This window comes from Diplotaxodon limnothrissa, linkage group LG7, assembly GCF_057381915.1.
Source record: "Diplotaxodon limnothrissa isolate DT_005_m linkage group LG7, D_limnothrissa_male_GT1.1, whole genome shotgun sequence".
NCBI classification, from domain to species: Eukaryota; Metazoa; Chordata; class Actinopteri; order Cichliformes; family Cichlidae; genus Diplotaxodon; species Diplotaxodon limnothrissa.
In genome coordinates this window covers 15143020-15165547 of record NC_140602.1, presented here as the reverse complement: position 1 = coordinate 15165547, position 22528 = coordinate 15143020, and the positions used below count along the sequence as shown (strand labels likewise).

The following is a 22528-nucleotide window of genomic DNA, read 5'->3' as shown; positions in this document are numbered from 1 at the left end:
TTTTTTTGGACACATCCAAATTGCTACATTGGTATGTAATACTAACTAATACCAAACCATTATCCTCATCATACTGGACAAGTGCCTCTGTTATGTAAATTCTTCTTACCATTCAGGATTACAGCTTAACCAACACGACGATGAAACAATATGCATTTTCTTTTAAATTAACCATCAGTCACCAGCACATTGAAAACAAGCATCAGCTCAGTACTTGAAAGCACGTGTACGCAGCATCGACCCCAGTGCTGATCAGCTTCTAAAGGCAAGCAACGAGCATAACCTAGTTAAAGATACAGAGTCCTGATCCACTGTTTGTGTAGACAAAGTTAGTGAGAAGGGACCAACTTTTTACCAAACAACTGCAAACACACTGCCAACCACTTGCTGAGATCTGAGTGCAGTCTGGTACAGCAGATCTGAATATGTCAATAGAGCTGGGGGGACTGTGTGCTGGTCAAGTTATAATACATGTAAGACAGAAAGCAAGAAAGAAAGCTATTATCATGAAACAGAATCAATTACACAACTTAGAGGCAACTAATTTGTGGCATTTGGTGCGATTTCAGAGTGTGTGTTTTGAACACCGTGCATTTTGTGGTTAGTTATCTCAATAAGGTGTTCAGTGGTCGTTCTGATTGGTTTGTTGTTTAGGGATTTTTGTGTCTTTTTTGACCAATACAGTTCAGACTTGTACAATAGTGATAAATAAAAAAGAACCACAGAAATTATCACTTTTCAGCGAGTGTCCATTTATTTTCCCATCCCGAACATAATCCTGGTAAAAGCACTTTAACATTTTTTAATGTTTCCACATTTAACTTATATGAACATTTAAAGTAAAAATTTTCATATAAAAGAAAGTCACGGAAAAGTCGGCATCAGCTTTTCTGAGTACCTTCACTGCCTTTCTCAAAGGCACTGCCTTAACAACTGCAGTTGGTATCCAGGTGCTGCACTGCGGAGGTCTACTCCTTATAAATATGTAGGTTGGGTCATGTCCAGTGGATGAGTTTCTTCCAAGATTAATGAAGTATGAAAGTGGTGCAAATCAGACAAACAGAAAATCAAAGAATATGACACAGATGGGCAAAGGCATAAATAATTGATAGACCAGTAGAAAAATGGAAAATAAAATGCTGTTGTGTGTATGTGCGAGTGGTACATCACATGACAGAGAATTTTTCACCATGGATTGCTGAGATTGACTGCCTCCTGACATTCAAGATCACAGCAATAAAACCCCTGACATGAGAAGATGGAGCTGTAACACTAGTCTAGCCCATCCCTCATATGACCTGTAACAGCTTCATTGAGGAAGGCAAACACGTCAGGTGGAGTTGCAGCTACAGGCGTGGCCATACCCTGCAAAGCCATTGACCCCATCGTGTCCATCATAGACAAATTATGGCCACATGAAACATAAATCACAGAACCATACAAGGATATTTATGACAAACTGCAGATTAAAGTGTGACCGCTTCAAGTAGCTCAGGTAGCCTTTTAACATGTGAAAGTTAGTGTTGAGTCAAGGGCACTTAAAATGATCGCACGTGGGTTTCACAGGGCACCGATAAACCACTAAAACACAAATGTGTTAACTCCCCAAAGCATTCGCTTTTTATAGCCTCTGATTGTCATGCAGAATAAATGTCCCTGCTCCAGCGTTACTCGAGTGGTGCAGAATTTTTTTCTGTGCCGGTCGTTGCAGCGCAAACTGCCATGGAGTGTCCGGCTCCGCAGCCAATGAGAACAGGTCTTAGACCAGGAACGAGCTGTGGATGAAAGACGTTGGCCTGCGAGCCGTCTCCGCACATTCCATGTTCATTCCAGCCCCACGAGAAGAGACTTCCCCCTGAAAGGGAGAAGGATCATGGGTCAGTGTAACTGACAGGAGAAAGAATGAGGGAGCTGTAGTACAGTGTGTACAATGTAGGCTAAAATCAGCATCCTGGATTACAAAAAAACAGGGTGCAAAAGAAAACACACACAGCTCCTGTTCCCCACCCTGACACTTGGTCAATAACAAAGCCTCGCTGCTCTTCACAGCTGGAGAGCCTATCGGTGGGTGTGGTCAGGTCTGCATCACCGAGGAGACACGTGCCATGGCAACACAGTTACCTAACAGGCTCCATTGCCATGACAACAGAAGCGAGCTTGCTTTCTCAAGGGTAACACATCTTCAAGCTCTCCCCGTACTGCAGTCGTGTGCCTTTCGTGTCATCTTTTCATTTGTTTCATCGCGAGGTTGTCTTTGTCTTTGTCTGCGTTTTCAGCTCGTCCCCGAAAAGCCGCAGCGCTTGCCAGAAAGACGCATATGTTTTCACCAGTTCACAGACCTCGATGCCATGCCAAGCAGCTCATGCCAATGTGACAGTTTGCCAGAAACCGCTTATGCGTTACAAACATGCATGTAGTGCCCGTCTTAAAGACAGTGCATGTATTTACGACTGGACTGACACCTTTTCTTTGATTTAGTGTTCAGAAAGTATTATTGGACTAAATGTGTTGAAACATTTGGTTCATTGGGAAGAAAAAAATCTTTATTTTGGTGCTGTGCTTAATTCATGGGCTCACTGACTGGAGTATAGCACATCAGTGTTTCCATGGCAACAAAGTGTCTGCATAATATTCTGCACGACAAAAGGATAATAAAAAAAAATAAGGAATCTCAAACCAAAAGGCCATTTGTGCATGCAAACAAATGCTGTTATTTGTTTTTGAAATTTGTCAATTTAAAATTTCACACCCAAATAACAACGCCACAGTGACACAGTCTGCGGAGGTTGCCTTTTTTTTTAGTGTGACTTGCATCATTCTACAGATACAGCTCTAATTTAAGGTGTTCGTGCTTCTACAATCCCATTAAGTGGAAAAATGTTCACATGAACCAAAAATCTTTCCTCAGATTGGCTGAGCTGTGGCCACAGAGTCTTTGACCCATCTCCCTACCTCTGACCACCGCTGATGATTTTCACACACCAGGAGAACTTGCTCAGGTTCTAATGAGCAAAGGATGAGCAGGCAACAGATATCATAAGCAGCATGCAATGCTCTCCGTTCCTTTCTGCCTGACCTACTTCAGCACCCGAAATAGCAGCACTCAGGTCTGCGCTTCCAATCCTGTTTTGCTATTTCATTGCTCCTGCCACCACACGTCAGACAGGAGGAGGAAGAGAGGTGAGCGTGGCAGAAGATTGAGATGCTGGAGGTTCAGATGAGACCTCTATTTGCTAGTTCTGCCTTCACGGCCCATAACTCAACTTTTTCAAAGTGCTTCTTGCGAACTATGGATGATGGACAATTTCCACATATTCAAATTAGAATCGCACATTCATTATCGCTATCAATTAGTGAGATTAACACCAGTGAATGGCATGGATGCTTGCAGAAACACCACCGATGTTCACAGTTTCCTCTCTTATGGAAGCATGCGCCTGTATTTCAGTGATAATCTGTGATATTTATATTCGTGCTCATGTAAAAAAAACTGGGTCAGTGTTCAAAAATTAATGTGATAGATTTTACTTCCAAAAACCCTTTTACATGCCTAGCTGGTTACTATAGAAAAGCAGGAGACTTTTGGCAGGCCTGGCAAGAATAAAAGCACATTTAATCTAATGAGCGATCGCAAACAAGCAGTCAGACATGTCTATCTTTGTTCAGTTCTCTTTGAGGGATGCATGTGAGTGTGCGGAGTCTGTTCAGCGGTTAAGCAGACAAAGGGAGATCGTTCTACAAACATATGACTGGAAAAACTTGCCTGTAAATGGGCATCTGGTTAATTCATCCCCTTTACAGGCCTGTTCGGGTAATTGCTTCTGTCAATGATATCCATCTATCCACACTGTAATTACATCCTCATGCAATAGCCACTGAGCAATGAGCTGACCTCAGAAATGCTCTGCAGCTTTACAAGGATTAATTGTTAACACTGTAATGCATTAGACAGCTCCCTTACTAACTTTTTAGTAGGGGTGAGGGCAGCTTGAAATAGTTTAGCCTCACCGATGTGTCTTCTACATTACTTCACGCAAACACAGCCAGAGTCACCTCAGGCCATTGAGGATGTCTCTCATTTCAGCCATGAGAATTTAAAGAACCCAGTAAGTTCAAACTTTGCTTTTAATTTTTCATAAAAGGCTTTTGTTTCCTATGGAAATGTTGAGTGCACTTGTGCATTATGTGAATAATAAGTTAGGAGAAAAGTGAAGAAACTGCAAGGACATTTTTGAGAGAACACACTCACCTACAGTAGCAAGGTTATGTTCTGATCCACAGCAAATCTGTGGAGAAAATAACTTTTAAATACATGTTGAAAAGCAAATGTGCAATTTTAAGACTCTAATATTCAATGACATATGATACTGACAATTGAATTAATCGCATTCTCCCTTACAAATTAAATAAAATGACAAGATAAAGCCACTTAGATTTAATTTTAAAATTTGATAATTTAATAATGATTTTTTTTCCACATCTTTACATACGTTTGGTACTCCAGCATACGATTCCCTTTAGCGCATAATATAAATTGAAACTATAGCAGAGACCCAACTGATTCATAACTCTTAAAAGCCACTGCTGGGCTTGCTGGAGGAGTTAATGCAGCCATTTGAGGATGCTTATACAGTCTTGCCCTTTGCTGACCGAAACCTTTTAGATTTTAATGGCCTTTTCTCCTGCTTCCCCCTTCACAAGTATGACAAGAATTGAGTGGACATGCTTAAATGCTAATTGAATCCTGCATATGAGACACAGTCCACTGCATGGCTGTTAAATGCAATTAAAGTACTGTCTTGAGCCACCCCTCATTTCTTTATATTTTGTTTCCAAAGAGCCAGACTTTCTTGCAATCTGTCTTGCAAGCAGTCTTGAGCAATAGTTCTCCAGGTTTTTTGAAGGTCTTTCAAAGTTCAAATAACTGTCAATTTGCATGGAGGAGGTCAGGATAGAGGTACAACAGTGAGTGTTTGCAGCCATCTGTAAAAAAAAGAAAAGAAAAGTGGAGGTTGTGTCATGGCTTGGGTGTGCACATTAGCCAGTGGCTCTTGTCAAAATTGATGGAAAGTACTGTCAAATTTTGATTTGTCATGCAGAACTATCTGGAACGCATCTAATTAGCAACAGCTTTAGTTTTCACAATGACAACGATCCTGAAAACAATAAAAGCATAGATGGATAGAAAAACATGCAAGAGATGGGCATGTGATTAACTGAGCTCATGTACAGGGACACCATCGGTCATGGATTGGCCTCCCCTCTGCCCAGACCTCAACATTATTGAAGCAGTGTGGGAACAGAACAGAATGACAGTTAGTCTGAAGGTCCTTCAAAGGTCCTGGAGAACTGTTCCTGAAGACTACTTGCAGAAATTACAACAAAGCTTCCCTAAGAGAGTTCAGGCAGTGTTAAAGAATAAAGGCAGCCATAACAAATATCAACTTTAAGCTTCGTTAGAAAGGTGCAAACGCAGTTTTTTCCTTATTCACTGTATTTACATGTATGTTTGCACTTTAACCAATAAATAAGTGTACAGAATTCCCATTTTTGTAGCAAAATATAGAATTTTGCATGTAGCACTTTATTTGACAAAGAAAACAAGTGATTAACTGAAACTGACCCACTGATCATGAACCACTGACGGGTTGAAATTTGTCCATCAGTAATGCTCACATGGCTCCCTCCTGGCACTAACAGCCATGTCACATTCAAAGTCACTTACATGACCTTTCTTTCACATTCAGATGTTCAGTTTGAACCTTAGCACATCGTCCTGACCACGTCTTCATACATCAGTTGGTGTCATGTGATTGGCTGTTGGTAGATGTACCTAAAAAGTGGCCAGTCAGTGTATATGTACAGTGCTTTAACAAAGTAGTGTGGCCTGAGTGATTCATATCCCACTCAGCCAATTCATCTTACTTCACGCTCAACACACAAGGTGACAAAGCTTTGACACCTTGTGTGTTGTTGCAATGATCTGTGCGCAGTGGAAAGATGAAAGGAGCGCTTGTCCTTGTTTGTCCCTGACATTTGCTTCATTGGCAATGACCATATTGTCACTATTTAGACTACAGGTTAGTTGCTACAATCCCATTCACATGTAATTGTCCTTACGGGAGTAGAGAAAACTGCCTTCACTGATAAACACAAGTCGTTTTTTTCCCCCTGCTGAACTATAATGACAGTGCGAGTATGCTTTGTACATAAGAGATAATTATCCAAATCATTAAGAACCTTCTGTTCAGGGGAAACATGCTTCGCCTTATACTAAACAATCAACAGCTACTTTAACTGTAACTGTCTGCTGCCTCCTGCTGGACGTCTACTGGCATTTTCAACAAAGCACTATCCTCAAGACCAACAATCCAAACACAAGTCAAGAAAACATTTAATTGTTACTGATTGCAGCACAGCTATAGGTTCTGCCATCTGGCGAAGTGCTAAACACTCCTACCTGTGTTGCTCCACAAAGGTTTTCAACCTCTGCAGGGAGTCCAACCTCCTGGGTGCCACCTTGTGCCGCAGGGCCAGCTGGCTGCTGCTCTGTGTCCTCACTGGCTGATATTTGACGGCCCAGCTGTCCATAATTTCCCCTTCCCCATGTGAACACTCTCCCGCTCTCTGAAACAGATAATGGGATTGCTTTTTCAGTTTGGGCAACTGTCCTCTAAATCCTGTAAAAACTACTGAACATCACAGACCCGAGTACCTGTCTGAGCAACATTATGAGTCCAGCCGCTCCACACATTTATCACTTTTTCTCCATCCAGCAGAGATCGCTTCAGAAGAGTGGGAGAAGACAGGAAGGGCTCTGTGGTGGTCAGCTGACCATGCTTGTTGCTTCCCCACAGAAACAAATCGCCATCTCCTGCACACATGACAGCGACAGCATTACTCTTCATTCAGCACAAGCAGCAGCAAAAAAGCAGAACAGCAATTGAGATGCTCTGGTGAACTAATTACAGGACATCAGAGAGGGCAGACTTGATGTATGATAAAGAAGTGTGCTTATGTGTGTAAATTGTCCCTATGAATGAGCAGTGCAAAATACATAGCTTATTATTGCAGAACATATTGAAGCAACTCACTACCATCCTACCTGTAAGGCACACACAGTGTGCTGACCCTGCAGTTACCCGGTGTGATATTCTTTGATCCAGACCTGCAACAAGGTCATAAATATCTGTCACATCTACAAATCACCAATAATAGAATAAATTATTAATTATTTATGTTCAGTACAATTTACGTTACCTGGTACCAGACAGGGCACCTTAGAGTTAAAGTGAGATGGGACAGCATGTGGACTGAATGCTCTCTTAGCATAACTGAAAAGACCAGTTCCCCACTGATAAACACAGCCTGAGCCTGAAAGTCAAACAGAATTACAGGATTTATAGCTTCACATGAAAAACAGGAGCAGTCAGAGTGCATACCTCCACCAAGACTGAAAATTCCCTGCATGCACTAAGTCCTATGAGATGAAAGATATCTGGTTGCAGACTGGTTTATGGTATTTTCTTGAGAACATCAAGCCAAAGTTTAAATTTGATAAAAGGCTATTTCAGCTCCACAAACAGCCGAAACGTGGTTTGGCTGTTTGTGTGTGTGTGTGTATATATATATATATATATATATATATATATATATATATATATATATATATATATATATATATATATATATATATATATATATATATATATATATATATATTTATATATTATAAATACAGCTAAGAAACATAAAGACAAAGAAACAAAAAGACAGGCAAAAAACCAATCATGTAACCACTTTGGCAGATGTTAAAAAAAACGAGGGCCGTTCACAATGCTACCTTACCAGTAACAGCAAGTGAGTGTCGGAGTCCTGCTGCTACACTAACTAGTGGCTCCTTCAGATTCTGTCAACAAACAGCACAATGACATCTGCCTTAATGAAAGTGATTAAGATGACAGGTAAGTAAAGATCATTTATACTAATGTAGATCACTCAAGATGTATTGAATGGATATTTTAAAAAAATAAATTAAAAACTTTACTTTATAAAAACTGCACCCCCAACGTGTTCTCACCTCAACAACCAGTAGAACTGCTGAGTGTGTCACAGTCTCTCCAACACCCAGTTGCCCAAATGCATTGGAACCACATGCTAATAGTTGCCCACCGTCTGAGAGTGTGCCATAACAAGAAAAGAAATATGCCTTTAACTAAGACACACTGAAAAATTACGCTTTTGGATGAGTGGAAAGTAGTTAAGGTGTCCTCCGTTATTCCCATTCTGTTAAATATGTAGGGTTTTTTTTTTTGACAATATAGCAATGAATGTGAGTTAGTTTTTTTTCCACCCTTTTTCTAGAAACACATGTATCATAATGGTCTAAGGATAATATACAGTGGCTTGCAAAAGTATTCGGCCCCCTTGAACTTTCCCACATTTTGTCACATTACAGCCACAAACATGAATCAATTTTATTGGAATTCCACCTGAAAGACCAATACAAAGTGGTGTACACGTGAGAAGTGGAACGGAAATCATACATGATTCCAAACATTTCTTTTTACAAATAAATAACTGAAAAGTGGGATTTGCGTTATTATTCAGCCCCCTTTGGTCTGAGTGCAGTCAGTTACCCATAGACATTGCCTGATGAGTGCTAATGACTAAACAGAGTGCACCTGTGTGTAATCTAATGTCAGTACAAATACAGCTGCTCTGTGACGGCCTCAGAGGTTGTCTAAGAGAATATTGGGAGCAACAACACCATGAAGTCCAAAGAACACACCAGACAGGTCAGGGATAAAGTTATTGAGAAATTTAAAGCAGGCTTAGGCTACAAAAAGATTTCCCAAGCCTTGAACATCCCACGGAGCACTGTTCAAGCGATCATTCAGAAATGGAAGGAGTATAGCACAACTGTAAACCTACCAAGACAAGGTCGTCCACCTAAACTCACAGGCCGAACAAGAAGAGCGCTGATCAGAAATGCAGCCAAGAGGCCCATGGTGACTCTGGACGAGCTGCAGAGATCTACAGCTCAGGTGGGGGAATCTGTCCATAGGACAACTATTAGTCGTGCACTGCACAAAGTTGGCCTTTATGGAAGAGTGGCAAGAAGAAAGCCATTGTTAACAGAAAACCATAAGAAGTCCCGTTTGCAGTTTGCCACAAGCCATGTGGGGGACACAGCAAACATGTGGAAGAAAGTGCTCTGGTCAGATGAGACCAAAATGCAAAACGCTATGTGTGGCGGAAAACTAACACTGCACATCACTCTGAACGCCATCCCCACTGTCAAATATGGTGGTGGCAGCATCATGCTCTGGTGGTGCTTATCTTCAGCAGGGACAGGGAAGCTGGTCAGAGTTGATGGGAAGATGGATGAAGCCAAATACAGGGTAATCTTGGAAGAAAACCTCTTGGAGTCTGCAAAAGACTTGAGACTGAGGCGAAGGTTCACCTTCCAGCAGGACAACTACCCTAAACAAAGCCAGGGCAACAATGGCATGGTTTAAAACAAAACATATCCATGTGTTAGAATGGCCCAGTCAAAGTCCAGATCTAAAACCAATCGAGAATCTGTGGCAAGATCTGAAAACTGCTGTTCACAAACGCTGTCCATCTAATCTGACTGAGCTGGAGCTGTTTTTCAAAGAAGAATGGGCAAAGATTTCAGTCTGTAGATGTGCAAAGCTGGTAGAGACATACCCTAAAAGACTGGCAGCTGTTATTGCAGCAAAAGGTGGTTCTACAAAGTATGGACTGAATAATTACACACACCCCACTTTGCAGTTATTTATTTGTAAAAAAACTGCAAAGTGGGGTGTGTCCTTTGGACTTCATGGTGTTGTTGCTCCCAATATTCTCTTAGACAACCTCTGAGGCCGTCACAGAGCAGCTGTATTTGTACTGACATTAGATTACACACAGGTGCACTCTATTTAGTCATTAGCACTCATCAGGCAATGTCTATGGGCAACTAACCAGAGGTGGGACCAAGTCATTGTTTTGCAAGTCTCAAGTAAGTCTCAAGTCTTTATCCTCAAGTCTCAAGTCAAGTCTCAAGTAATGTCAGGCAAGTCAGAGTCGAGTCTCAAGTCACTGGTGTAAAAGTCCGAGTCAAGTCACAAGTCTGAAATTTTGAATTTCAAGTCCTTTCGAGTCTTTAAAAAAAAAAAAGAAAAAAGAATGTTGCAGTTATGCTAAATGTAAATATTAGACCATGTAATTTTAAAAGCTGTGTTTTTCTCAACACATGACAAAATAGTGAACTTAGAAAATATACACAAATTGTGAAATTGCACCTCTTTAAAATGCAGCTCAATTAAACCTAGCTCCAAGAATAATTTTCACCGACAGTTCTGAGATAAGCTGCATGTTATTCTTGGATGCGGTTGTAGGACCGGCTTTAAAAATCGCATGACAAAAATATCATACATATTAAAAAAAACTGCATCACCAACGTAGCCTGGACAACATTTGCTAGTTAGATGAAGTCAGCTATCTCATTGTAGCACATTTATATGCATATTTATAATTATATGGTTCTTGGAGTGAGTGCACACACTCATGAAGTTTAGTAACTTCAGGTCACTGCAACAAGCCCAGGTACAGTTTACCGACGGATGGGTGCAGGACCTTGAAATGCACCGTGTAGAACGAAAGACCATCGTACGTATCATAAGTTTACCAGTCTCACAAATTGTCTTCATAAATACACATTCATTAACCGTTTATTAATAGGACCTTTGAGCTCAATGGTAATTAATTAGTAGGGGAAATAATTTCTGGTAGCGTTACAGAAATGTAGCAGTGACAATAATACTGTATGCTGTAATCGTACTGGGCAATTAGTGATACAAAAAACTGTTTTATCCTGTGAATAAAAGTATAGTTTTTGTCAATGTACCATAATAACAGAAGCGAAACGCAATATTGTGTCAGGACAATTCACTATTTATGCACAATAAACAAAGGAGCATAACGCGACAATTTCTGTTCAGCGCCAGACTTGCTTGTAACCTATATCACCAGTTATGTTGTGAAAATGACGCATTAACTACAACAGCAGACTGACCTTCGTGTAAATGCTTGGAGCAGACTAACCTGTGAGCTGGAGTGTTCTGGGACGTTATATTTGGTCTTTGAATGGCTGCAATCCAGGCCATCCGTCGCCTCTTTGTTACTTCGGAAACATGGCTCGAACAATTTCTCTTCAACGACGTAATCCGATAACAACCGATCTCTTTACCCGTCGGCTTCCCGTGGCTGTCATGCGACCGGCTATTGCAGTTAATAATACAACGGCTTCTTGACATTTTTGTGTTTCTTTTTATCGCTGTGTGACTGATTTCAATTGAAAGCCTGCGTGCGCTAGTACCTCTTGCCACGAGTTCCCAGAATCCTTTGCGGTTTACCCCTGAATGACGTCACATTTTCAATCTCTATATAATATGCATGTTAAATTTTATATTTGGGGTGAAATATCAAGTCTTTTCAAGTAAACCGGTTCAAGTCCAATTCAAGTCCCAGGTCATTGGTGTAAAAGTCCAAGTCAAGTCACAAGTCTTAGAACATTTTTTCAAGTCAAGTCTAAAGTCATAAAATTAATGACTCGAGTCTGACTCGAGTCCAAGTCATGTGACTCGAGTCCACACCTCTGCAACTAACAGCACTCAGACCAAACGGGGCTGAATAATAACGCACACCCCACTTTTCAGTTATTTATTTGTAAAAAATGTTTGGAATCATGTATGATTTTTGTTCCACTTAAGTGTACACCACTTTGTATTGGTCTCACGTGGAATTCCAATAAAATTGATTCATGTTTGTGGCTGTAATGTGACAATATGTGGAGAAGTTCAAGGGGGCCGAATACTTTTGCAAGCCACTCTATCTGCACTTTCAGAAAAATTAGATCTAATATAATGAAATTTCTAATATAACACAGCTATATTATTTTGTTTTATATACAATTCATCTATTGTATTATTCAAATATAATAAAATGTTATATTAGAATAAAAACTAACATTGCCATAAAAGATCTATTATCCCTGCCCCAAAGAAACACCTGTGGTTTGGCTAGCAATATCACCCTTAAACCAAGTACAACTAGAAATGAGGATAAATTCCTGGTAGGAAACGGTGCTGACTGCTCACCAGTGAGAAGAAGGGTAAAATCCCAACCACAGGCGATGTCTGTGACTCTCTGATTCAGGATGGGGCAGTGCTGAAGAGTTGCGATGTCTCCACTGTGGCCAAGTCCCAGCTGGCCTCTGTTATTCTGTCCACACACAAACACCTGGCCACTCTCTGTCCAGCATGGAAACAATCAAAGATTTTACTTAGATGTGTTATTTTTGGGACAGTTACACCTGTACACTCACTCTAGACATTTACTTAAACAAACGAGACTGAACTGAGTGGAAGTTTGCTTCTACCGTTTGCTGTTAGATCATTCATAATTTTTGCATTAACAGATTATCAACATAAAAACAAACAATTAATTTCACTGGCCAGAAGGAGGCGCCACATGACTTATGAAGGTCTTGCTCACAATACCACAACAGACTACAAACATCATTCGCTGGTGGGCTGAAGTTTGTGTTTAATATAGGACGAAAGGATACGTACCGGTAATAACTACGGAGTGTCCCCCACCGCCGCTGACAGCCCGGACTGGCCTGTTTTGTAGGGCAGCAATGTTAGAGAGCCGGGGCAAAGCCTGGTCCTCTACATGTCCCTGGCTCAGTTGCCCGTAACTGTTGGCTCCCTGACAATAACAGCACAGCTTAATAAAAGTATATGACAGACCGAAAACTACTATCAGTGCTCAGGTGACCGTGAACCAGATGTTAACATCTGTTTTTTGTCGCCTCACCTGTAAAGACAGTAAGTTTGGACGCTAGTTAAGCTAACGTTAGCAAAAGTGCTACGTCTTCTGCGTTTCCAATTGAAGAGTCACTTTGTTCCTTGCATTTAAATAAAGGAATTACACAACCAGATATACGCGACTTTTACAGTGTACTGTTCAATATAACAAACTTACCCAAGAATGTAAACAAAACTCCAACCGTGCGTGTGTTTCCATGTTGTATCTGGGCTAAACACTCAAGTATGCTTTGCGACACTGTCGCGAAGGCGCTTAAAACGGATATATGAGTGGCAAAAGTTACAAACTAAGTTATGACTTTGTAGAAATGTAATATCTAACAATATCTAACATACAGATACATAATATCTGGTAAAATAATGGGTGGATTTTTTTATTCACCTCAACATAAACTCATCATCATATTCTGTGTTATGATTAACTTGTTTGTGTTCGACAAGGTTTGTGGTTTTGCCAAACCACGTTTCGGCTGTTTGTGGAGCTGAAATAGCTCCACACGTGACTTGCCTTACTATCACCCATTATCACTGATTGAGAGAGTAAACACACATAAGATAAGATAAGATAAGATAACCTTTATTAGTCCCACACGTGGGAAATTTGTTTTGTCACAGCAGGAAGTGGACAGTGCAAAAGTTGTGAGGCAAAAATTAGAATACAATAAGAATAAATACAGTACACAACTGTACAGAATAGAATAAAATAAAATACTATATACAGTAGAATAAAATAAAATAAATATACAATAAGATAAAAATAGAATACAAATACAAATACTATATACAACTGAGTAAAAATACAACGATGACAGAAAGGATTATTGCACTTAGTATTATTGCATATGTATGGATGTGTGTGCTTGATCAGTTAAAGTCTTTATTATGGAGTCTGACAGCAGTGGGGAGGAAAGACCTGCGAAATCTCTCCGTCCCACACCGTGGGTGCCGCAGTCTCCCACTGAAGGAGCTGCTCAGTGCTGTCACAGTCTGCTGCATGGGGTGGGAGATGTTGTCCATCAGGGATGACAGCTTAGCCGCCGTTCTCCTGTCACTCACCACCTCCACTGGGTCCAGAGGGCATCCTAGAACAGAGCTGGCCCTTCGGATCACCCTGTTCAGTCTCTTCCTGTCCCCAGCAGAGATGCTGCCGCCCCAGCAGACCACGCCATAAAAGATAGCAGAAGCCACAACAGAGTCATAGAATTTCTTCAGGAGTGGGCCCTCCACTCCAAACGACCTGAGTCTCCGCAGCAGGTACAGCCTGCTCTGCCCTTTCCTGTAGAGGGCGTCTGAGTTATGAGTCCAGTCCAGTCTATTGTTCAGATGAACACCAAGGTACCTGTAGCTGTCCACAGCCTCAATGTCCATACCTTGGATGTTCAGTGGTTGCAGTGGAGAATGCTTGTGCCTGCGGAAGTCTACCACCAGTTCCTTGGTTTTACTGGCGTTGATCTGTAAAGCCTGATGCACATAAGCCCTGATGCATTTATACAGCCGTATTTCACATATCACCACGACAGGTGGAACTAGTGGAAGTAGTTCCTAGGATCCCAATAATACAGTTACGCTCCAATGTGTTCTTGTTAATCATAAACTACAAATTTACCTCAAATCACTAAAATGTTGATATTTTAATATGAGAATCAATTCTAGATCATAAATGTCTGGTATCGGAGGAATCGATATTTCAGTATCGATTGTAACGCCACTGCAGAAGAGACTACAGCTTCACAAAAAAACAACTTCAATGCTAAATGATCAAATTCTTCAGGTGACAAATTTAGAATAATCTGGGCAGCACTATTATGCTGCTGCCTAAGTTTTAATTTTATTCACCTTTAAATATAAGCTACCATTATGTGTGTCATTTCTTGAAACTATAGTTTTGATGTGTTAAATCAGACCAATTTCTTAAGCTGGGCAGTAAAGTAAGTTTTCTGCTCTGTCTGTCTGCTCTGTCCTTTGCTGCCTCTCCTCCTGTCATCTTCACTGTTCACACATATTTATTCTGTCTTCCTTCTAGTGACTTTAATTCCTCTTCTCCCCAGAGCATACCTCTATCTCTCCAGGCTGTCTTCCACCTGCTCTACTCTCACTACAAATCATACTTCTGTCTGCAAACATCATTGTCCACAGAGACTCCTGCCTGACCTCTGTCAGTCTGCCCACCAACCACTGAAAACAACAAGGGCTAGTCTCTGATGTTATCCCACCCCCACCACTGTCTTGCTGTCCTCATAGATGTCCTGCGCCACCCTCACATATTTCTCTGGTGCGGTTCCACTATTTGCACCCTGGCATGTGCTTTATCTCCACGTTTATCATCTGGACCTAGCACCTTTCCAGTCTTCATCCTCTTTCTCCTTAATAATCCTTTGTACTTCCAGATTCACTAACTCTCTTTCTCATTTTCTTCATTCATCAGATCCTCAAAGTATAAATAAATAATATAAATATAATATAATAATAACAACATAATAAAAATGAAATTGTATGACGCCATTTACGTGTCCACGAAATGCGTTTAAGAGTCATTATTGATTTTTCTGCTACCTATCTTGGAAAGTTCTGTTCCCAGTTGGACTTTTTCATTAGGTAATAAGCGTCCTGGCTCTCAAATCAAAGGCATATTTTTTTCTGCAACACTTTATTGAGATTTTGCAAACTCCAGCCTCAAAATAATTGTTATAATCACTTTCAGAGTCTTCGCTGCCATCATCTTGCATGTCTATCATCAACAGCAGCAGCATCCTCAGGGTTCAATAACAAAGTTACATCCACAAAAACTAATAAAAGTAATAAATCAACAATTAAACAACTGTTTTGGCATGCTATAAACACACAAATGACTTTTTTTTCCTTTTTTTTTCTTGTTTGATTCATAACCTAGTTCTAATTTCTATATTTCTTTACAGTAGAAAAATAATGTCTTGATTTCTGGAGTTCTACAACTGAATTCAATTCAAGAGGAAGTATTAAAAATCATCACTGTAAAGTAATCGCTGACATGGGTCAAATCGATCATAATCAATCACAAGAGCATTCTTATAAGAACAGCTAGTTAAAGGTGTCACTTTCATAATTTCCCTCAACAGCACACAAAAAAGGAATATTACACACACACACACCAAAAGACAAATACAAAGAAGGTACATTTTAAACATTTCACTGAAGAGAGGAGTATTAAACATGAAGAAGAAGAATGAAATGATTTACAAAAAAAAGAAAAGAAAACTCACACAATCATATACAAAAGCAGAAATAACAATTGGAGGTGTCTGTAACAGCTGGAAGTGTTTCAAAAGTGAACTGAAGTACCATCAAAGCACATAAACTGTTTGGACTATAGAAGCCAAATAGTACCTCAGATTAAGCAGCTCTTTGGGTTTGTCAAATATCTTAAAGTTAGCGTCTAAACATACCTAGTGCACCTGTAAATTGTGTAAGCTATATAAACCATGCAGTGGAGACGACAGAACATTTTTGCAAAAAAAAAAACGACGCACATTCATGTTACTGGCAAAGGACAACACACAAGCAACGTCTCTACAGCAGTGCCGGGGATGACAGACTGTCAGTGTAACTCCATGTGAACTGTGCGCAGTCAGACACCCAGGTGTTTGTTCAGCCGGCTGAGTGCGTCACCGACGATGTCAAGCTCGTGTCGCAGCTCCTCCACCACACTGTTGATGCTGGGAGTGTCTTTTAGCACGTCCACACTCTGGGTGTAGGGGTTGTATCGAACCGTGAAGGGACGCTTGATGGTCTTGGCAAACTCCCTGAAACACAATATTAAATAATATGCTATCAGCAGTTTAGCTTAAAAAGCTTACAGCTATTCTTGCTGGGTCTACCTATATATTATAATGTATAAGTTAAATGCTGAGTGTTGTAGTCTTTACAACACAGTCTTTACAATTAAGCTCACCTCATTTTGACTTTGGCCTCCTCAAAGCTGTCTGACACAAAGTAGACATCCTGAAACGTTGTGATGATGCATTCCTGCTTTGATGTAATTTTGGGGTCGAAAGGCATTATCCTTGCATTACCAGAGAGCGCATGCTGTCAGAGAGAGACACAGTGGAGATGTTGAAAACACAAGTTGATCATTTAATAAATGTGCATCTATATTTTCTCAACAAAAAAAGATTATTTATTGTGTGTCCTAAGGTGGAATATGATCAAGTTTGTAACGTAAAAAGACTATTCTGTCTGTGTTTTTAAAGCTCTTTGGATAAAGGTGCCCACTGTACCATCCTACCATCCTGTTTGGATGTCTTTACCTTGAGCTCACTGATAGATGACAGAAGTCCAGCTCCATAAGCTCGCAGCTGCCCCTCTTGTTTGCATAGACCAAACTCCACAGTGAAGAAATAGCACTGCAACCCAGAAGAAGAACACAAGCAATTAGGACGACCTTGTTGGATTTTAAAAAAGAAATATCTTCATAAATATTGTTTGAAAAGAAGATTGCAGCAGTGACTCTTACAGTGGCCAGTTTTTGAACTGAATCATCGGAGGCTCCAAGTGAAGCGAGACCAATCTCCTGAGAAAACTGAGCAAAGCTGGGCTCTGCCAGCAGCGGGACGTGGCCCAGCAGCTCATGGCATGTGTCCCTTAATAATAAAAGAAAACCAAATATTAAAACCAAAATTAACATTTAGATTACATATTTAGATATAGTGTTGGCTAGTACTCACGGTTCAGGGGTGTACAAGGGGTCGGAGCTGTGCCGCACATACTGGGTGCAGTGGAAAACGCGGAATGCCAAACCAGCAAGAAAGTCACGGGGGGACAGGTAACCTGCCACAGGCCTGATGGTAAATCCAGTACGTTCTAGAAAGATAGTGAAAATATATTGCATTGAGTGATTGCACCGCTAAAAGTGAACAAAATGATTTAAATCAAAGGAATATTTTAATCAAAATTGATAATTTACCCCTGAGGAAGCGTGACACATCTTCCAGCTGAGGGATGTTGTCCTCCCGACATTCACAATATTTGGACAGCAGTGGCAAGTTCTTCAAGTATTCCCGGCAGGCGTGGGTAGGGTACAGCTTGTTGAGCTCCCTGTACACAACACCCCAAGTCTTCACTTCCTCCTGTGTGAACTCAATACGAGGAATGGGATCTCCACTGGAAAAAGACAGAAAAAACTCCATAAGAATCATGATTTTTTTTTAAATACAATAGACATTTAAATAGATCAAAACTTACTGTTTGTAGGCCATGGCAAGATCTGCAAAATACTTTCGCCTTTTCCGATAGACATTGTCCTTGAAACCCTGATAAAGAGAAATGTAAAAATATAAGAATGCTTCATTTTAAGAGAGTTTGGTTTTGTTTGCTGAAGTGAGGCAGCGGGTTGATAATGTACCGGATGGTCAGCATCCAGTTCAGATCCATACATCAGGACTCGGTTAGCACACTTATCCAAGTCTGAAATCTTCTTTGGGAACCAGGGTACTTCATACATATCTGAGAACAGAAGAAAAAAGGTGCTCAAATTTAATGTTGTACCTTTAATTCAGCATCTGGAGTGTATTCACTCACTACTTTCTCACCTTCCTCGCGTAGACAGGAGTTATCTGGAGGCTCCATATCCACCACATTCACATGCTTCCGCAGCAGCTGGATGATTTCATTCAGTTGCTCGTGGTTGCTGTCACAGTCCACAAAAATTTCAAACTCAGAGTTGCGTCTTTTGGATTTCCTGGACTCAATGTGTACAAGGTTCACGTGGTTTTCCTGCGAGAATAAAACAAAAGAATTCTTTATTCATTTCAAAGCTAACAATGTGTCGCAATCAAGTCATTCTGTAAAAAGGAGCAGGGTTTGGGGGATGTACCTGGAAGAGTTTGAGTGCCTTTACAAGTCCCCCAACTTCATTCTTCAAGGAAAAGATGATTGTCGCTCTCCCTTTCTCTGATGAATTCTTCTTTTCGTTGTTTTCTTCAATTTTGGTGAAGGTTGACTTGTTTATCTGAAAATGATCAACAAAGACAGAGAGATTCAGTTGTGTATAATAGGGAGAAAAAAAACAGTGGAGCAAATGAACTTTTGCTAGCCAATCTAAACTGGCTTTAAAATAATAATTAAGTCTACATATTGCACTTATCCACAGACTTGATGCAGAGCTTCTAATTACTTAAGACTATAAAACCATCCTAAATAACAACAATAATAATCCTATAAATATAAAGAGTTGCAGACAGTCAGTCAGTCTTTAAAACATACACTGGCAGGTATATTTGTTACTCTAAAGGGAATCATTGGCTTTTTCTTGACATCGCTGGTGTAAAAAATGAGTAATGGAAGTGCAGTGCATGCGCACAGGCAGGGCTCAGATTAAGGCTGACCAACTTCTTTGTCCAGTTCAGCACCTCGGATAGCGCTCTCACGTTGACGCGTGCCTGTGCGCGCTGCACACGCCAGGGGAAAATTATTTTAATCCTGCCTCAGATTTTAGCAGCGAGGCTGTTAAGATGCCAACAGCACAGAATAACTAATCTGTTTCGATTGACTCCAAAGTCTTCTCCTTTACTCTACCTGTATACTGCTTATTGAGGTATTTTTAAAAAAATTAACCCGCGCTCCCCCCCAAAAATTTTCGAATTTGTCATCAAACAATAGGTACATAATGCCAAAGTCCAACGTTTAGACTGGATTAAAAGGATCACGCCCCTCACGTGAGACAATTAAATTCAGTTAAATTATTTCCTACCACATTTCGCCCTTCGTACATGGTGTAGACCGCGCGGCACACCAGTTTTCGGTGAGCCCTTGCCGGTAGTATCCCTGAAAGCATTAGTGCATGGAGTCTGGATCAGGACGCTGCCCGAGGTCAACGTTTTGCGTCTCGGTTTAACGAAGATGAACTTGTCTCTGTCTCAAAGAATCGCCTTACAGCAATCTCATTTGGAGAGCGGGGAAGCCTATTATTAGCTCCCCTCCACTCTGAAATCTCGCCACACGTTAGGGAAGCGCTTAATCACTACAGCGCGCACGTTTTTTAGGCCGTTAAGTGGGAGAACATCGCTTCCCCTCATCAAATACTTTACTTTTTATAGTTGTGAAATAAATACGATTTTTTTTTTTTAATCCAGGGGTATAAACGAGAAACATAAAAAATGTTAGATTTTTTTTTAAAACAGGTGTGATCACATTTGCATGCATGGGGGTATAATTTGTCCAGCTTTTACATTAATAGGATTTAGTAACGTGTTCCGCTGTAAAATCTGCCTTAAACGTCGTTGATTTCTTTTACTCCAGTTTAAACATGTGTGTTTTTCGTTTTATCTCCATGTCTAAAGCAGCTGCGATATTGTCCTGGAGTACCTGTCAGCGTTTTCTATTTTCCCCTTGCATGTGCTTGGAGACATCACATACTGCAGGTTGATCGGTTTATCTTTTATCTCCTCTGTCTGCGAATGGTGCTCAGCATGAGCACTGAAGTGTCTTTTATCATACCAAATTCAGATGTCTCTCTTTCTTTAACCCTCTTAACTCTTTGACGTAAATTACGGTATAACAAAACGGCTTAAATTAATCTGCGCTGACGACAAAGTGAAAGCTTATTCGATAAGATGACCCGCACAGATCTCCCCACCACTGTCCAAAAAAGTCACTTAAAAACAAAACAAAGCAAAAGTTCTTCATCTTGTTTGTTTCTATTGATTTGATCGAAGATAAAGGGGTTTCTTTAAGATAGAATAATAAAACCTTCCTCCTTCTTCTCTTTCTGTGAAGTTCTTACCTCATTGTTCAGCAGTTTTTCTTCAAAGCCGAGGTTCATAGAGTCAAAAGATCTTCCTCTACGTGGTCCTTCGATTTTGTTTGAGTACATGTTAAAGTGCTGCTGTTCTTGTTTTTTTTTTGTTTTTTGTTTTTCCCCTTTCAGGCCTTTTTATTTAGTTGGCTTTCCTCTTTGCAAAGTGGGGTGTCTACCCAGTGGAGTGGCGCGCCGTGCTATTTAACCGCACTGAGAAATAGGGAGGGGGCAATAAGCTCACCCAAAGCAGCAAATGGAAAAGGAGCAGCAGCACCGCCCACATCATTAGGGGGAAAGGGGTGTCTTTTTAATTCACCTAAAGGCCCGATCAGTCACGAAATCAGATTTTACCAGGAGAATACCAATCACGTTTCACGCCTATTAGGAAGCTTTGCTCTCTCTCTCTCTCTTTTAATGTTTGAATTGTTTAGCTATTACTAAATATGTTAAATGTGAACTCATGTTAGATTGGTACACAGAGGTCATTCTTATTGCTTGCTGACACCCTGAGACAAAGAAAAGATTGAGGTTTAAGATTTAAGTAGCCCACCAGCCTTCCATCCAGTGATCCAAACATGCTCCCCCCCACTTCGAAATCCCGCACCATAAGCTCCTCTAAGTTCTTGCACATAACAGCCATAATCTGCATGCTTTCCATTCTTTAACACAATGCACCTTTTTAAATGAGATCAAGACAGAAAGCAGAGAGAGCTTCAGAGGCCTCTACAGACAGAATCAAGGTGAAGCGGCGCTGGACGTGAGAGACCTCATTACTTTAAACAGATAACACCACTGTTTACTCTTAAGCTTTAGTCACCTTACACATAGGACGGGTGACATGTCTCTGGCTCTTAGCAAGCTCTTTTAGCTGCTCGCTGATCTAATGTGATGATACATGTGGCTAATGCACATGCTGTTTGTCTCAGGTGGTCCTGGGCTGTGTCACTCGTGACACGGACAGATGCTTTACACAACCCAAGCGGGCAATGAAGGGAACTTCCTCCTCAGATGTTGTGTAAGATAGAGCTAGAAGTGTTCACCTGACAGCCTCTTAAGACTCGCACTGATGTGATGTGGCCATAAAGTTTGTAGCAAAGAACGCGTAAACATGTTTACCTTACTGTTAGCTTAAGCTCCTTATTGCTTCCATGTAGAAGGTGAACATTTCTGCTTCACTGTGCAAACACAATATGCACACCCTGGGTAACAAAACACAGGCTGAACATAAACAAATCAGAATTTTATTAAGTTACATTATGGTAAGAAGCACTGAAACAGGAACTCTGTTGTTTATTTAGGGAGATGAAATAAAAATGTCAGTTAACCGTTTAAGTTCAGATACCCAGCTTTTTAAACCTAAGGATTTGTAATAAGTTAGAAGTTAAATTTCCCAATTTCCTCAATCCTAATTTTAAGAACATAATAATAGTATTTATTAGCAATAGGAAGAAAAAACAAAACCTAAAAAAATACACTATATATATATTTGTATATGTCTGTGTTTGTCATTTTGGTGCACTGCTAGAAAAAAACTAAACTGATTCAACATGTCATAAAATATGAAGGAATCAGCGCAGATCATTTTTTAAGAATAAATCAATCTCCATATGATGCAATTTAGACCTCTGATAAAAGTCTTTGTAATCCAGAGGCTCTTTATTTACACCACAATATGTTGAAGGTTATTAAGAAGACTGCTGCTGTGTAAAGCAATAAAGAGTGCTCTGGCAGGTATTGTGGCCACTAGAGAAATGTTAATAGATGGAACATTTTTTTCCTCTGCAAAGTATTGTGTCTTGCCTCTTGAGCACGAGGAGAGGAAAGCAGCCTAATGAACAGTGTGTCAGTATCGTTCAGG

General features: G+C 40.4%; 2 protein-coding genes across 2 annotated transcripts; both read right to left on the bottom strand.

Moving 5' to 3' along the window:
* Positions 1-1607: 1607 nt before the first annotated feature.
* sergef (secretion regulating guanine nucleotide exchange factor) lies at positions 1608-13118 on the bottom strand. The gene is made up of 11 exons (XM_085359302.1): positions 13057-13118; positions 12642-12780; positions 12168-12320; positions 8081-8175; positions 7849-7909; positions 7261-7374; positions 7106-7168; positions 6716-6874; positions 6461-6627; positions 4250-4286; positions 1608-1855 (listed from the first exon to the last, which is right to left on the bottom strand). The coding sequence occupies exons 1-11, from the start codon at positions 13096-13098 to the stop codon at positions 1668-1670; spliced, it is 1218 nt and encodes a 405-aa protein (XP_085215428.1). The 5' UTR covers positions 13099-13118; the 3' UTR covers positions 1608-1667.
* A 3385-nt stretch (positions 13119-16503) lies between these two features.
* Positions 16504-20745, bottom strand: tph1a (tryptophan hydroxylase 1 (tryptophan 5-monooxygenase) a). The gene is made up of 11 exons (XM_085359300.1): positions 20656-20745; positions 18748-18882; positions 18464-18647; positions 18277-18377; positions 18117-18184; positions 17839-18035; positions 17600-17735; positions 17389-17515; positions 17183-17278; positions 16828-16961; positions 16504-16678 (listed from the first exon to the last, which is right to left on the bottom strand). The coding sequence occupies exons 1-11, from the start codon at positions 20743-20745 to the stop codon at positions 16504-16506; spliced, it is 1443 nt and encodes a 480-aa protein (XP_085215426.1).
* Between the last annotated feature and the right edge of the window lie 1783 nt (positions 20746-22528).